General features: G+C 46.0%; 1 protein-coding gene across 2 annotated transcripts in view; it reads left to right on the top strand.

Moving 5' to 3' along the window:
• Positions 1 to 568: 568 nt before the first annotated feature.
• UGP2 (UDP-glucose pyrophosphorylase 2) overlaps positions 569 to 15,458 on the top strand; it is a 188,729-nt gene continuing 173,839 nt past the window's right edge. The window contains exon 1 of one of the 2 annotated variants that reach the window (XM_063918448.1): positions 569 to 663. Coding sequence is in view for 1 of the 2 variants with exons in the window: in XM_063918447.1 (XP_063774517.1) it covers positions 1,800 to 1,818 (19 nt within the window). In the remaining variant the exon portion in view is untranslated. Of the gene's footprint in view, positions 664 to 1,360; positions 1,819 to 15,458 lie in introns of those variants that run through there. The other variant, XM_063918447.1, reaches the window with a different exon arrangement.

The following is a 15,458-nucleotide window of genomic DNA, read 5'->3' as shown; positions in this document are numbered from 1 at the left end:
ACACACATATACACCATGCACCCATACACATACACTGTGCCACCATACACACACGTACACTGTGCCACCATATACACTGTGCTTCCATACACACATATACTGTGCCACCATACACATACACACACTGTGCTTCCATACACACATATACTGTGCCACCATACATACTATGCCACCATACACACATACACCGTGCCACCATACACACTGTGCTTCCATACACTATGCCACCAACTTGCCTACCTGACCCTCTCCATGAGGGAGAAAATGCTCTGTTCCTGGACTTTCCTGGTAATGTATGATTGCCATCACCTGTGGTGAGCTAGTTAATTGATAAGAAAGGTGTTTCACCACAGGTGATGGCAATCATACATTACCAGGAAAGTCCAGGAACAGAGCATTTTCTCCCTCATGGAGAGGGTCAGGTTGGCAAGTATGCGTGACCATACATAGTGTTTCCATACACACATACACTGTGCCACCATATACACACGACATACACTGTTCCCCATATAGACAGGGATATCATATAGACATATAGGACTCACCCTCCCTGTATAGAGCTGACACTTCCTGGTCACGTGACTGCTCATCACCAGTCACGTGAACTGTATTCGGAAGACCACACACAGTATCCGCTCCCTGAGCTCCGGGATCACTTCAATAGTGAGTGGAGACTTTTTTTCTCAGCGCCATACTGCAGGTCCGCGGCGGTATTCTCCAGTGGGAGGAAGGTGGGTGGAGGAGGGCAGCAGCGCACACGGACACCAGCAGAGCAGGGAGAGCGCCTCCCTGCTTTGCAGACTCTGCTCAGCCTCAGCGGGTAGCACCGGCTCCTGAGTGTGGGGGCCCCTAATGTGTGGGTGCCCTTGGACGACCGCCCCTGCTTGGATCCGGCAATGGTGCTATACTGTAGATCGTATTAGATAGCGATACAGAGCGTTCCGTATTGTAGATAGCGATGCAATGTAAGAGATCTGTGGATCACATTAGACAGTGCTATAATGTAACAGTGCTGTGGGTCACGCATGCACAGTGTGTTGCAGTCCTCAGCACATTAATGCCTTTTACACATGTGCATTTTCTCCCCCGGAGATGCCGTGGCTGTGTCCGTGCAGACAGCAGCAGACGTGTGTATGTGCTGCGCTGTCTGTAGCAGCCCTCCCTGGCATGTGTGTGGCTGTGGTTGGCTGGCAGGCTGGTGTCGGTGGGATGGATCAGCAGGGGGCGTAGCAGAAAAGCAATCTCTATGACAAATGGAGTGGGTCAGGTTTGTTGCGCTGCCAGGCAGACACATGCTCCCGGGTGCATTCCTCTTGCCTATGCAGGAGGAGTGTGATGTGACTGGGCTAACATTACTGATCGGTCGGAAAAGAGGAGGGGGCAGAGTACGTGCACAATTAGGCAGGCCTCCTCTGGGGGAGAGAGGGGGCTGTCACATGCCATGGCAGGCACGCCTATCTCCATTGATGAAATGTACATGGCGAGTTTTCCCCTCTGCTGCCTAGTGCATCTACAGACTGTACACAGAAGGGCACTTGGTGCCAGGGAGCTGCTTCACTAATCGGTGCCTCGGAACTTTCCCTTCTCACCACCCCATCGGTGCAGGGAGGGGAGCACCCCCTTAACCCCCACTGTATAGGAATTTGTTTGCATACCTCCTACTTGGAAGCTGATATTAATGTCTGTTCTTTGATTTCACTTCCACTTGGACCCAAATAGAAGTGTCCATAGTCTATAGTAGCTCAGTTTGGGTGACTACAAACCAGCATCCGAAGAGTTAAAAAAAATAAATTAAAAAAATGTCTTCTTATGCAAAAGGTAAGTGGACTGTATATTCAGTATTTCTATCATGCAGGAATTTGGATTCGTTTTCCCTTTAATGTCTCTGAATTAATTGGAAGCACAGTGGATTGTCTCCCTCTAGTAACAGATGGCATAAGATGAAAGAGAAAAAAAATCCATGTTGCAAGTAACCAATTTGTGTATCTGCTTTTATGTGCTCTAGTATTAGTACATGTGTATCTCTGCTAGCTGAAACCTGGTAACTGCACAAGGCATAAGCCAGGATATCACAGCAGCAGCAGCGGGTTGCATCTTAGTGCTGATTTGGTCGTGCTGCTATTTGGCAAAGGATTCCACAGTTGGATTATTTTATTTATTTGTGTTTTTTTTTTTTTTTTTAGCCGTTAGCCTCTGGTGTCTACGTGGTTTGGTTCCTTGATGCATAGATTGCTAAGTAGCAGGAACTAGTCCCCAGGAACTGGAGGTCATCCGCAGGAGCTCACATTACTGCTGCATTGCTGCAACAGTATTCCTGACAGTATGTTTGCATACAGACAAGATTGCCTGTCAGAATAATGCTGGTCTATCAGTTCTCTGTAATCACTGCGCAGAATGCACATAGACTAGGCTGTTGATGTAGCACAAAAACATATTAGCGATGGATGTATTTGATGCTTAGTGTTGGGATACTACCTATCGTGAACCTTTAGACCTAGCAGATAAAATTCCAGATTATTGTGATTCAGTTATTTGATTTAATATGAAAGACAAATGTCTAGAACCCCTAATTAGTGGAGTTGGAGTTACGTTTTTCTTAAAATACTGTAGCGCCTGACATTTGGGAGTCTTTTCTATTGATGGCAATGGATGCACCTATTCCTTAATTCTCTTCTGGACCCCTTGAATTCAGCTATACTTTGTCAGCCTCAGAAATATATAGTGCAACAAATATTTAACTTTTGCATAAAATATATCCTCTTATTTGGTGACATTGGTGTTATATGAAGGAGTGTATAGTTGTCAGTCAAGGTCAAACACTGCTGTGTATAAGGGTCACCCTTCATATTCGAATATGATGTGTTTCAAATTGAAATGTGTGTATTCTAAGGAAAAATCTTCTCCCTACTGTTAAATGTAAAGGCAATTAAAAAAATAGGTGTTATGTGATCGTGATTGGAACAGTAAGGGATATATATATATATATATATATATATATATATATATATAATATCAGTATTGTGTGTGTGCATTTTCTGACATGGCTGTCACATACAGTAAATGCATTAGTTGTTTCATATACTATATTGTCACATGATCATTCGTGACTTCTTAATACGTTATAAGAAGTTTACGATTAAACATATACAAGAAAGCTGCTTCCATAGTACAGGATGTGTGCCAGTGACGTGCGGTGAGGTCATAGACTGGGGAGGCACTGTTAGAGATAAATATATATCTCAATCAGTGCAATACCCAGTCTATGACCTCACTGGGCCCGAGATTCATTGCACGCCCCCCCACCCCCACCTGTGTGTCCGGACAGTGAGTGTAGGCGCTGCTGCTGGATGGGAGGAGAGGGAAGAGCGCTGGCCTCCGCCGCTTCCCACCGCTCCACTCTTCAGGAGCGGTGGCTCCTCCACAGCTGTAGCCGGGTGCCTGGGACAGCTCCACCACCGGGACCCGCCGTCACTTACGCCCGCCACGCCGCATATAGGGGTGATTGGACAGCGGATCCAGCACTGGATCCACTGTCCAATCACAGTTGCATCGCTAACATGGTGGTGGTGTCCCTGTCAGCGAGGCACTTGTTTAAGTGCCGCCTTCAAGCTTTTTATTTTTTAATGGCCTTTTAAAGCCCAGTGCTTTGGCCCCGCCCCCTGCTCTGTCCCATTCCCATTGTCTACTGGAGGCACTGCTATCAGGGTAGATGCTAGATCCAAGTGGCCTAAGGGACCTTTTTTGGTCAAGGGGAGGAGCAACGGCACAATGGGGAGGAGCTAGGCCAGCGGGATAGTTCCTCTACTATCCACGCCACCAACTATTACCTTTAGTAACCCGGTGGTGAGCGAAGCGGAGCGAGCCACCGAGACCGAAGGGTGGCGAGCGTACTTTTCGGGTACCCTGTTCGGCTGTAGCTCCTCCCCCTGGTGACGTGTCTCCTCCCCTAGTGACGTCAGAAGGTCCCTTCTCCCACTCCGATTTAGAACCAACCGTGCTATCAGTGCCTCCCAAACTGATTTTAGTAGTTACAATTATTAGAATAAAATAAAGAAGATACTTATGACACATAATATGTGTCATAAGTACAGGTTGAGTCTCCCTTATCCAAAATGCTTGGGACCAGAGGGATTTTGGATATGGGATTTTTCCGTATTTTGGAATAATTGCATACCATAATGAGATATCATGGCGATGGGACCTAAATGTAAGCACAGAATGCATTTATGTTTCATATACACCTTATACACACAGCCTGAAGGTAATTTTAGCCAATATTTTTTATAACTTTGTGCATTAAACAAAGTGTGTGTACATTCACACAATTCATTTATGTTTCATATACACCTTATACACACAGCCTGAAGGACATTTAATACAATATTTTTAATAACTTTGTGTATTAAACAAAGTTTGTGTACATTGAGCCATCAAAAAACAAAGGTTTCACTATCTCACTCTCACTCAAAAAAGTCCGTATTTCGGAATATTCCGTATTTCGGAATATTTGGATATGGGATACTCAACCTGTATCTTCTTTGTATTATGTTAATAATCACAGGGAAGGCACTGCCTGCCCTGCCTGCATGTCCCTGATGTGTGCTTATTGAAGGACGGAGAAGTATTAAACATAACACCGGGTGACCCATTCTGTTTAAGTAAATTGTACATGAAAGTCTAGAGATGCCCATTAAGCAATAATGCTGTTAATACTGAAATTTGTATGAAGTAATCTGCTAGTATTTTGTTGCTCAATGTAAGCCTCTTAGTGTCCCAAAGCAAACAGAATGAGGGTTACTGATCACAGTCTTTCAAATGCAAAACTCCGGAAAATAACTGAACAAATCAAGATTGCTAAGCAATCCAATTCCCTTGCCATCAGTGATATTTTTTGGGGGAAATATAGATTATGTCCATGCAAGAGAGATGCCCTTATTATTAATGTGTTGTATGTGGTTGAACGTGGGTCCGATTGTGTGTCGTACATTATCTGGACGCAATTCCAGATGCCTGCTGTGGATGGAATGTGAATAGAATGCTAGTGTGACTATAGGCACATATTCGTACACATCTGTGCGATCACACTGCCCCTCTCTTCTGTACACAATCCTTGTCATAAGCACTGATACTTACCCCATATGAGGGGAGGCAGATACTTCTAATAACATGGGCATATGTAACAAAATAGTGACTACACACCCATGAAACTGTTCTCTTGTGAGTTTGCATTGTTGCTACCTAGAAACGCTCATTTAGTGGCCATGCATTAGGATGACCAGCATCGCCTTACGATTTCCCCCCGTAGCTCCTGGAGTATGATATCGTTAGGTCAGAAAAAGTACCCAACAATCTATAGCAGGGATCAGGGAACTTTTTTACCTTTTACCCCAAAATATATTTAGATACGCCGATGCTACCCCCTTGATTTGAAAGGAAGGAAATCATATATTATTGTGCATATATACTGGTTATCACTGTTTATATGTCATTTCTGAGATACTGTGTGTGTGTGTGTGTGTGTATATATGTATATGTGTGTGTGTATATATATATCTATATATCTATATCTATATATCTATATATATATATATATATATATATATCTATATATATATTTATTTATTTTTGACATATGACATAAATCTATAGAATGTAAATGAAGAACAATGTGAAACACATGTAAGAAAAAGCTATTGAAAACCTATGTGTAGAACAGTCACTTGAGTACAGGGAAAAAAAAATATAAAAAATAGCTAGAAATTACTTTTGATTTTTATATTGGTATGTATTATAATGGGGGGAATTCAGTTGGTTTTCCCTGCAGCTGCCACTAGATGGCGCTCAATGGACCAATTCAAATGTTGCTCCGTTTCGGCATGATTAGCCACAGGGAGACGCATTTCAGCTCGCTTGCACCCGGTGGGGGCGTTGCGCCCGTTAGTTTAGTTGGGTTTAGCAGCTTTACACTAAACCCTAGTCTCTTTGTGTGCATTAAAAACCCCTAATTAAATATCTCCCTCCTATCTCCTGTCACTTTAGACCAGGCATGTCCAAACTGCGGCCCTCCAGCTGTTGTGAAACTACATATCCCAGCATGCCCTGACACAGTTTTGCTGTCAGAGAATGCTAAAGCTGTGTCAGGGCATGCTGGGATGTGTAGTTTCTCAACAGCTGGAGGGCCGCAGTTTGGACATGCCTGCTTTAGACGGAAGATTGGGCACAATAAAATGAATCACACCAATTTGTATGTTCTCTGATGAATAAAGAAATGTTTAAAAAAACAAAACAAAAGCACTCTGGGGCTCGCTGATCTAGAAAAAAAAAAATGGTTAAAATTTGTGTCCTCTCATTCCATGTGGTTTTCATAAATAATAAATGGATGACGTGGACCTAACCAAGTAATCTCTATGTTCTAGTAAAGCTCCTCCACCGCCTGCTGTCATTTTTACCAACATGCTCTTTTCCCTGAGATGCTCCTTTTCAGTCAGTTTTTCCTGGACTCGCTTGTTTGTTCCAGTAATTAATATACAGTCAGCATTTCCGTTTCATCCACATCTTTAAAATACTTGTAGAGCTTGTGATTGGTCCTCCCGCTCACACACCCCTGGTCCTAGGCCAGGACTGTGAGTAGAACAGAGACAGTCTTGCAGCCATTTATCCTTAGTCTCCGGCTATGGGGAATAGCACTAACATTTTGCAGTAGATAGCTTAAAATAATAATGTGAGGGACTCAGCAAATGGCGGTACCTTAAAGTAAGATCATGGCCGTAAGGAAGGCTGCTGCCTTCCCGGAACAGACCTGTGCCGAAAGGCTCCAGTGCTCTGTCTTTATTGTAAACAGGCAGTCGTGTTGTCTTGGTATTTGGATGATAGATAGACAGTGTCTAGAGAGACAGTCAATAGATAGACACCATATCAGAATCAGAATCAGAATCAGCTTTATTGGCCAGGTATACTTACGTATACTAGGAATTTGTCTTCGGTTTGCTATACAACAGCCAAGTAGGTAACAGGTAAGCAGGTGTGTGTGTGTGTGGGGGGGGGGGGGGGGGGGGGGCAAGTAAAGTTACACAGATAGGTATACCGTAGGGACACAAGTGAGTTACATGTACGTCTAGTCAGTCAATGTTCAGGAGTTCAGCAGGCGGACAGCTTGGGGAAAGAAACTTTTGAGGCTTCTGGTGGATCTGGCGGGGACAGCCCTGTAACGCCTGCCTGAAGGAAGCAAGTTAAACATGCTGTGGCCGGGGTGTAGCTGGTCTTTAACTATCTTCATTGCCCGCTTTTTAGCTCTGGACAAGTACAGGTCCTGGACTGAGGGAAGGTCGGCCCGATGATCTTCTCTGCGGTTCTGACCACCTTTTGGAGCCTGCATATGTCCCTCGCGCTGGCGGAGCTGTACCATACGAGTATCGAGGAGCACAGTACCGACTCCACAATCGCGGAGTAGAAGAGGAGCAGGAGCTTCTGTGGGATGTTGAACTTCCTTAGTTGCCTGAGGAAGAACAACCTCTGCTGCGCTTTCCCAACAGTGGCGTCAGTGTTGGACCCCCATTTAAGGTCCCTGGAGATTGTGGTCCCTAGAAACTTGAAGGAGTCCACTAGCGATACCACACTGTCAGCAATCGTTAGTGGAGGTGCACTAGATGACTTCTTCCTGAAGTCCACTATCATCTCGACAGTTTTGAGGGGGTTGAGGTCAAGGTTGTTGTGGATGCACCACTGAGCCAGCCGGTCTACTTCCCGTCTATAGGCCGATTCGTCCCCATCCTTGATGAGGCCGATGACTGTGGTGTCATCTGCGAATTTGATGATCCTTACTGATTGCGCCTCTGAGGTACAGTCATTTGTGTACAGGGAGAAGAGCAGGGGTGAGAGGACACAGCCCTGAGGGGCCCCTGTACTGATGGACCGCGCTTGAGAGGTGAATTCCCCCGCTTTCACCACCTGTGTCCTATCTGTCAGGAAGTCTATTATCCAGGAACAGGTAGCTTCTGGGACCCCTAGGCGAAGTAATTTGGGGTGGAGGATGCTGGGGACGATTGTATTGAAGGCCGAGCTGAAATCGACAAACAGGACCCTCGCGTAGGTACCGGGAATGTCTAGGTGCTTTAGAATGTAGTGCAGGCCCAGGTTGACTGCATCCTCGACACACCGATTCGAGCGATAGGCGAACTGCAGGGGGTCCAGTTGGGGGCCAGTCACAGTTTTCAGGTGATTCAAAACCAGACGCTCGAACGTTTTCATGACCACAGATGTCAGTGCTATCGGCCTGTAGTCGTTCAGGTTCGTGATGGTGGGTTTCTTGGGGACCGGGACTATAGTAGACCTTTTGAGGCAGGAAGGGACTTTCTGTAGCTCCAGCGATTTATTGAAGATCTTGGTGAATATGGGGGCGAGCTGACCCGCACATGCTCTTAGGGCAGATGGTGACACTCCGTCAGGACCCGGAGCTTTCCTGGTTTTGGTCCTTTTGAACAATGCCTCCACCTCTTCTTGGGTGACTTGCAGTGCCTGGGGTTGGCCGTCGGTGTTCGGGGCATCGTAGAGGTGATTGTTTGGGATGCAGGGGACTTCTTTTGCGAACCTGCAATAATATGTTAGACAAATACTAGGTAGACAGGGTCAAAAGATAGAAAAGGTTAAAAGGTAGACATGAAAATGATCGACATAAAAAAGGTAGACAGGATTTTTTTTTACATTTTACATGTTTTTGGACTTTTTATACCTTCTCTATCCATGTCGGCATAGAGTTGGTTATGCACCTTGTGGCGAGGGGAGCGAACCTGAAGCGTGACGAGCAGATGCCTTTCTACAACTGGGGGTCCCAGATGACAAAACTATCCACACAAAGCCCCAAAAAAAGGGAAAAAAAGTGTGTACCTTTTTTATGTTGACCATTTTCACGTCGACCTTTTGACCCTGTCGACCTTTTGACTGCCTAACTAGACACTGTTTATCTATTATACCACACTCCTATTCCTTTTGTTAATGAGAAAAGGGTTGAGACATCATATCTAATTGCAGGAGGATCACTTTTGTACAGAGGCAAATCCAGAGGAGGTGGTGATAGGGACAGGGGGCCAATTTACTTTAGCCTTGCTCCGAAATACACACTGATTGGTGGATAACCAGTGCCATCCATCAATCAGGGTGCTAGGAGTTTAAAACACAATTCGAAAGGTCAGCCTCTGTTTTCCTTTCGACCTCCAGGACCCCTCAATCTGCCACTTCTTAGTACATTAAAGCAGCGTTAGACAGCTATAGTACACTACTGACTCTGGAACATCCCTTGATTTTACCAATGTAATGCAAACCATTTTTATAAATTATGTTTTTTGATCAATATTCTACTTTTTTTTTTTTCTGTAGACCATGCAAATTGATGCATACAAAATCTACATACTTTTTATTTTATTTTTTTAAGTTCTTATTTCTTCTTAATATTAGGTGTTTTATTGTTAGCATAAACAAATACATAAAAAGATAAATACAGTAGATGCTTGCTTTCTTCCATATGTCATGAATGCAGCCAAGATTAACAATATACAGTTTGCGAAGTGTCATGCAAGCTCTATGGCAACCACAGTCACGTGATTCAATATGTTGAGCAAAGCTCTTTGTAACCATCCTTTGCCTTCCTGTGTCCACTGAGAGGCTAAGGTAATGGTAATAGTTAAATCGTACAAAGAGAAGATGCAATTTGTATGTTTTTCCTGCTGGGGTAGAGATAAACGGACCGCTGCTCTCAATAATAGCTCCCATAGTCTTGTGCTTGCGCTGGGCCGCCCGACAGATGGGAGCGCTGGTCTTTGCTACCGGAGGGAGGGAGAACGTGAGTGCTGCTGGTGACCAATACCTCTCGTTAGCAGGTGGCTTTGCAAATGGATAAAGTTCAATAGAGTCCCTTAGCCTTGACGCGGTTCTCCACTGTTAAGGTACAGTGGTTTCTTCAGAAGAATCCATCTAGAAAACCACCCGCTAACGAGAGGTATTGGACACCAGCAGCACTCGCGTTCTCCCTCCCTCCAGTGGCAAACACCAGTGCTCCCGTTGGGTGGGCGGCCCACCGTAAGCGCAGGACTTTAGGAGCTATTATTGAGAGCAGCGGTCCATTGATCTCTACCCAGGCTGGGAAAGATACAAGTTCCATCCTCCTATGAGAAGGGGACTGGACCACACGTAAAGCCTAAACCGCCTCCAGGAGGTCGAGCATAGCGTGTGTGCCAGAGTGTTCCTTTCTTTGACTGGGACACACAAAATACTGGAGCCTGCTGACTATACCATATTGTTCCATAACAATCCTCATAGTGGTGAGACTATTTTGCACAACAGAGCTCCCTCAGGATTATAAATTATATGAATTTATTCCAGAAATTATTCTTTAGTGCATGCTGTCAGCGCTGCTGTCTGTCCTACTAAGCAGACAGCAGCGCTGGCCGGGACAGTGTGTGCCGGAGGCTGGGGGCAGCCCAGCAGCTTCCAGAGTGCTGGGCTTGCTCCCAGCGTGACGGTGGGCAGCATCGCATTGGGGACGTGGCCTAATGGGACCGAGGCCATGCCCCGAGGGTCCCGATCTGCCGGTTTTCCCGGCGCTTGGAAATGACGTCATCTCCAAGCGCCGGCAAGAAGACACTGCACCCGGGTGCAGTGTAAACAGTTCGGCGCTGTTGTGGAAAAGGGGTCCGTCTCGGGTCTGACTTGGCTTGGAACCGTGTTCCAAATCCCGCCTCAGACCTGAGACTTCTAGTGGAAAAGGGGTATAAGAGAAGTACACACCAGAAGTCTCTAAAGGCCCGTATTCACGGGCCGATGTGGGAGAGATGTGTGCTGAGCGACCCGCTCAGCACACCTCTCTCCCGCCGCTCAGCACAGCGCGATGTGTGCGGGGGCAGACGGGGGAGGGGGGGGGGGGGCGCGCTAATTTCACCCAGCGGGTGAAATGAGCGACAGGCCAATCTAGCACCAGCGATAGCTATCGCTGTAGGGGGTACACACGGAGCGATCATGCTTAAAATCTAAGCAATCTAGTCAGATTGCTTAGATTATCGCTCCGTGAGTACCCCCCTTTACAAGGAGGACACTGGAAGATTTGTCACTTACCATAGTCTGATCATAATTGCAGTGACAATCTAATTAGGCACAGATTACCTGAAGAAGTTTAGAGTCAGACAATGAGTGCAGATGTAATCAATGTAATCTGCTTTCAAAAGGGGAATAATTTGTCTCCAAATGCCGAAAAGGCGATCGGCTCTTTTAGGAATGGAAAGTGCACATTTGCAGTTTGGAAAGGTGTATATTTGTGCATCTGTCCCTTCCTCTTAAGTTCAGCAAAGAAAATGAAGAACCACAAAGGCAATATTTTTGGCTCTTGGCCCAGGACAGAGTGCCTGTTGACACACACTATTTGATTGCTGCCAGTCCCCCGGTGTTTTTCGTGTGCATTTCATTTTCTGTATACTCGTAAATGATCGTCTTACCAGTGCCAGTTATCTTTCCTGGAAAAGATTTGTGCCAGTTTTCCCTTTTACATTTCTTTTAGTAAAGTAACCAACGCATTTGATAGTTTTGCATATTCTGTTGTTTTTCCACAGCCAAGAACCTTCTTTTTGTATGATTAGATTGGTGGATTGGTGACCAGTCGTTTCACTCCTTGCATAAAGGCAATTGCCTTCCTCAACTTCTTTCTAAAGTCTCGCTTGTCCAGGTCATGTTATTGCGGTTGCTGAATCGGTAAACTTTGCATTGTTTGGAAAGTATTCTGCATGTGGTCTTGATTGTGGAAGACACTGTGTGCTGATGTCCGGGGAGTGATTCATGGAAACTATGTCCACAAAAATGTTACTGGGAAATCTGTTACAGAGGGTCTGCTCTCCACTTTCTAGTTACAGGAAAGTTAATTTCGGGGAGTGTCGTTGGTTGCAGCTGTAGAATACCCCAGGATTATAGAAACATTTGTAAACTACAGTCTGCAGAACTGGTTTTTGTATGTAAACAGTGGTTTTGATTTGAAATCTGTTGCTTTTTAATTTTTACCTCTTCAACACTGAAATCTCCAAGCTGTACCTCATTTAAATGAGGACTGATACAATGTGTCTTGATCAGGGGTATGCAACATGCGACCCTCCAGCTGCTGTGGAACTACACATCCCAGCATGCCCTGCCACCTTTTTAGCATGTCCTAAAACTGTGGCAGGGCATGCTGGGATGTATAGTTCCACAGCAGCTGGAGGGCTGCATGTTGAATAGCCCAGGTCTATATTGCATGTAGTACATTCCTTGTTACCCCTAATCAGCCACTTTAATAAACTAGTTGGTTTGGACCCAAATTGTGATGTCCTGTCCCTGATCCCGTCCCGCTATACTCGCTCTATGCTGGGTTTTCTTCCCCTATTCTGTCATGCTGCCGTTGCCAGCAGTGGTAGTCAGGGACACATGCCACAACTCCCAGTGCTCATGTCAGAGATATGACAGCCGTCCTGCATTAGTCTGTAGATACAGTAATTACATTCAAACTGTGTGCATGGAGATTTAGCAAACTTTCTAAAAGGACCAGTGGTGGTGTTGCCCATAAACAACCAATCAGATTCTAGCTATCATTTATAACATTCTGTAGAATCTGGTCACTACGGGCAACTTCTCCACTGGTTCTATTTAGAATGTTTGATAAATCTCCTCCTTAATGCAAATATTCTCCCTTATGCATATTTGCATACATCTATGCTGACACAGTGCTTCCATCTACTCCAATAAGCCATAACGTTAAGGGGCAGTTTTAACAACAGCTGATATATTCTTGTTTTCTCTGACGTCCTAGTGGATGCTGGGACTCCGTAAGGACCATGGGGAATAGCGGCTCCGCAGGAGACAGGGCACAAAATAAAAGCTTAAGGATCAGGTGGTGTGCACTGGCTCCTCCCCCTATGACCCTCCTCCAAGCCTCAGTTAGATTTTTGTGCCCGGCCGAGAAGGGTGCAATCTAGGTGGCTCTCCTGAGCTGCTTAGAATAAAAGTTTAGTTTAGGATTTTTTATTTTCAGTGAGTCCTGCTGGCAACAGGCTCACTGCATCGTGGGACTAAGGGGAGAAGAAACGGACTCACCTGAGTGCAGAGTGGATCGGGTTTCTTAGGCTACTGGACATTAGCTCCAGAGGGACGATCACAGGTTCAGCCTGGATGGGTCACCGGAGCCGCGCCGCCGTCCCCCTTACAGAGCCAGAAGAGACGAAGAGGTCCGGTGAAATCGGCGGCAGAAGACGATCCTGTCTTCAGACTAAGGTAGCGCACAGCACCGCAGCTGTGCGCCATTGCTCTCAGCACACTTCACACTCCGGTCACTGAGGGTGCAGGGCGCTGGGGGGGGAGCGCCCTGAGACGCAATATTACAGTATATACCTTAGGTGGCTAAAAAGAATACATCACATATAGCTCCTGGGCTATATGGATGTATTTTACCCCTGCCATTTTACACAGAAAAAGCGGGAGATAAGGACGTCGTGAAGGGGCGGAGCCTATCTCCTCAGCACACAAGCGCCATTTTCCCTCACAGCTCCGCTGGAAGGACGGCTCCCTGACTCTCCCCTGCAGTCCTGCTTCAGAATCAGGGTAAAAAAAGAGAAGGGGGGGCACGTTTGGCAGCAAATAAATATATTAACAGCAGCTATAAGGGAGTAACACTTATATAAGGTTATCCCTGTATATATATATATATATAGGGCTGGGTGTGTGCTGGCAGACTCTCCCTCTGTCTCTCCAAAGGGCTAAGTGGGGTCCTGTCCTCTATCAGAGCATTCCCGGTGTGTGTGCTGTGTGTCGGTACGCGTGTGTCGACATGTATGAGGAGGAAAATGAGGTGGAAGCGGAGCAGTTGCCTGTGTTAGTGATGTCACCCCCTAGGGAGTCGACACCTGACTGGATGATTGTATTTAAACAATTAAGTGATAATGTCAGCAATTTGCAAAAAACTGTTGACGACATGAGACAGCCGGCAAATCAATTAGTGCCTGTCCAGGCGTCTCAGACACCGTTAGGGGCCCTAAAACGCCCGTTACCTCAGTGGGTCGACACAGACCCAGACACAGATACTGAGTCTAGTGTCGACGGTGACGAGACAAACGTGATGTCCAGCAGGGCCACACGTTACATGATCACAGCAATGAAAGAGGCATTGAACCTTTCTGACACTACAAGTACCACAAAGAAGGGTATTATGTGGGGGGTGAAAAAACTACCAATAGTTTTTCCTGAGTCAGATGAAATAAATGAGGTGTGTGATAAAGCGTGGGTTTTCCCCGATAAAAAACAGCTAATTTCTAATAAATTATTAGCACTATATCCTTTCCCGCCAGAGGTTAGGACGCGCTGGGAAACACCCCCTAGGGTAGATAAGGCGCTCACACGTTTATCTAAACAAGTAGCGTTACCGTCCCCTGATACGGCCACCCTCAAAGAACCGGCTGATAGAAGACTGGAAAATATCCTAAAGAGTATATACACACATACTGGTGTTATACTGCGACCAGCAATCGCCTCAGCCTGGATGTGTAGTGCTGGAGTCGCATGGTCGGATTCCCTGACTGAGAATATTGATACCCTGGATAGGGACAGTATTTTGTTAACTATAGAGCATTTAAAGGATGCATTGCTATATATGCGTGATGCACAGAGGGATATTTGCACCCTGGCATCAAGGGTCAGTGCTATGTCCATCTCTGCCAGAAGAGCGTTATGGACGCGACAGTGGTCAGGGGATGCAGATTCCAAACGGCACATGGAAGTATTGCCGTATAAAGGGGAGGAGTTATTTGGGGCTGGTCTATCGGACCTGGTGGCCACGGCAACGGCTGGAAAATCCACCTTTTTACCCCAGGTCACTTCACATCAACAGAAAAAGACACCGTCTTTTCAAACTCAGTCCATTCGTTCCCATAAATACAAGCGAGCAAAAGGCCACTCTTTTCTGCCCCGGGGCAGAGGAAGGGGAAAAAGACTGCACCATGCAGCCGCTTCCCAGGAGCAGAAGCCCTCCTCTGCTTCTGCCAAGTCTTCAGCATGACGCTGGGGCTTTACAAGCAGACTCAGATATGGTGGGGGCCCGTCTCAAGAATTTCAACGCGCAGTGGGCTCACTCGCAAGTGGATCCCTGGATTCTACAGGTAGTATCACAGGGGTACAAACTGGAATTCGAGGCGTTTCCCCCTCATCGGTTCCTGAAGTCTGCTTTACCAAAGTCTCCCTCCGACAGGGAGGCAGTTTTGGAAGCCATTCACAAGCTGTATTCCCAGCAGGTGATAATCAAGGTACCCCTCTTACAACAGGGAAAGGGGTATTATTCCACGCTGTTTGTGGTACCGAAGCCGGACGGCTCGGTGAGACCAATCTTAAATCTGAAATCTTTGAACCCTTACATAAAAAGGTTCAAATTCAAGATGGAGTCACTCAGAGCAGTGATAGCGAAC

This window comes from Pseudophryne corroboree, chromosome 4 (genome assembly GCF_028390025.1).
Source record: "Pseudophryne corroboree isolate aPseCor3 chromosome 4, aPseCor3.hap2, whole genome shotgun sequence".
NCBI lineage: Eukaryota > Metazoa > Chordata > Amphibia > Anura > Myobatrachidae > Pseudophryne > Pseudophryne corroboree.
Note: the sequence above shows the minus strand (reverse complement) of the source record. Positions and strands in the feature narration are given on the sequence as shown.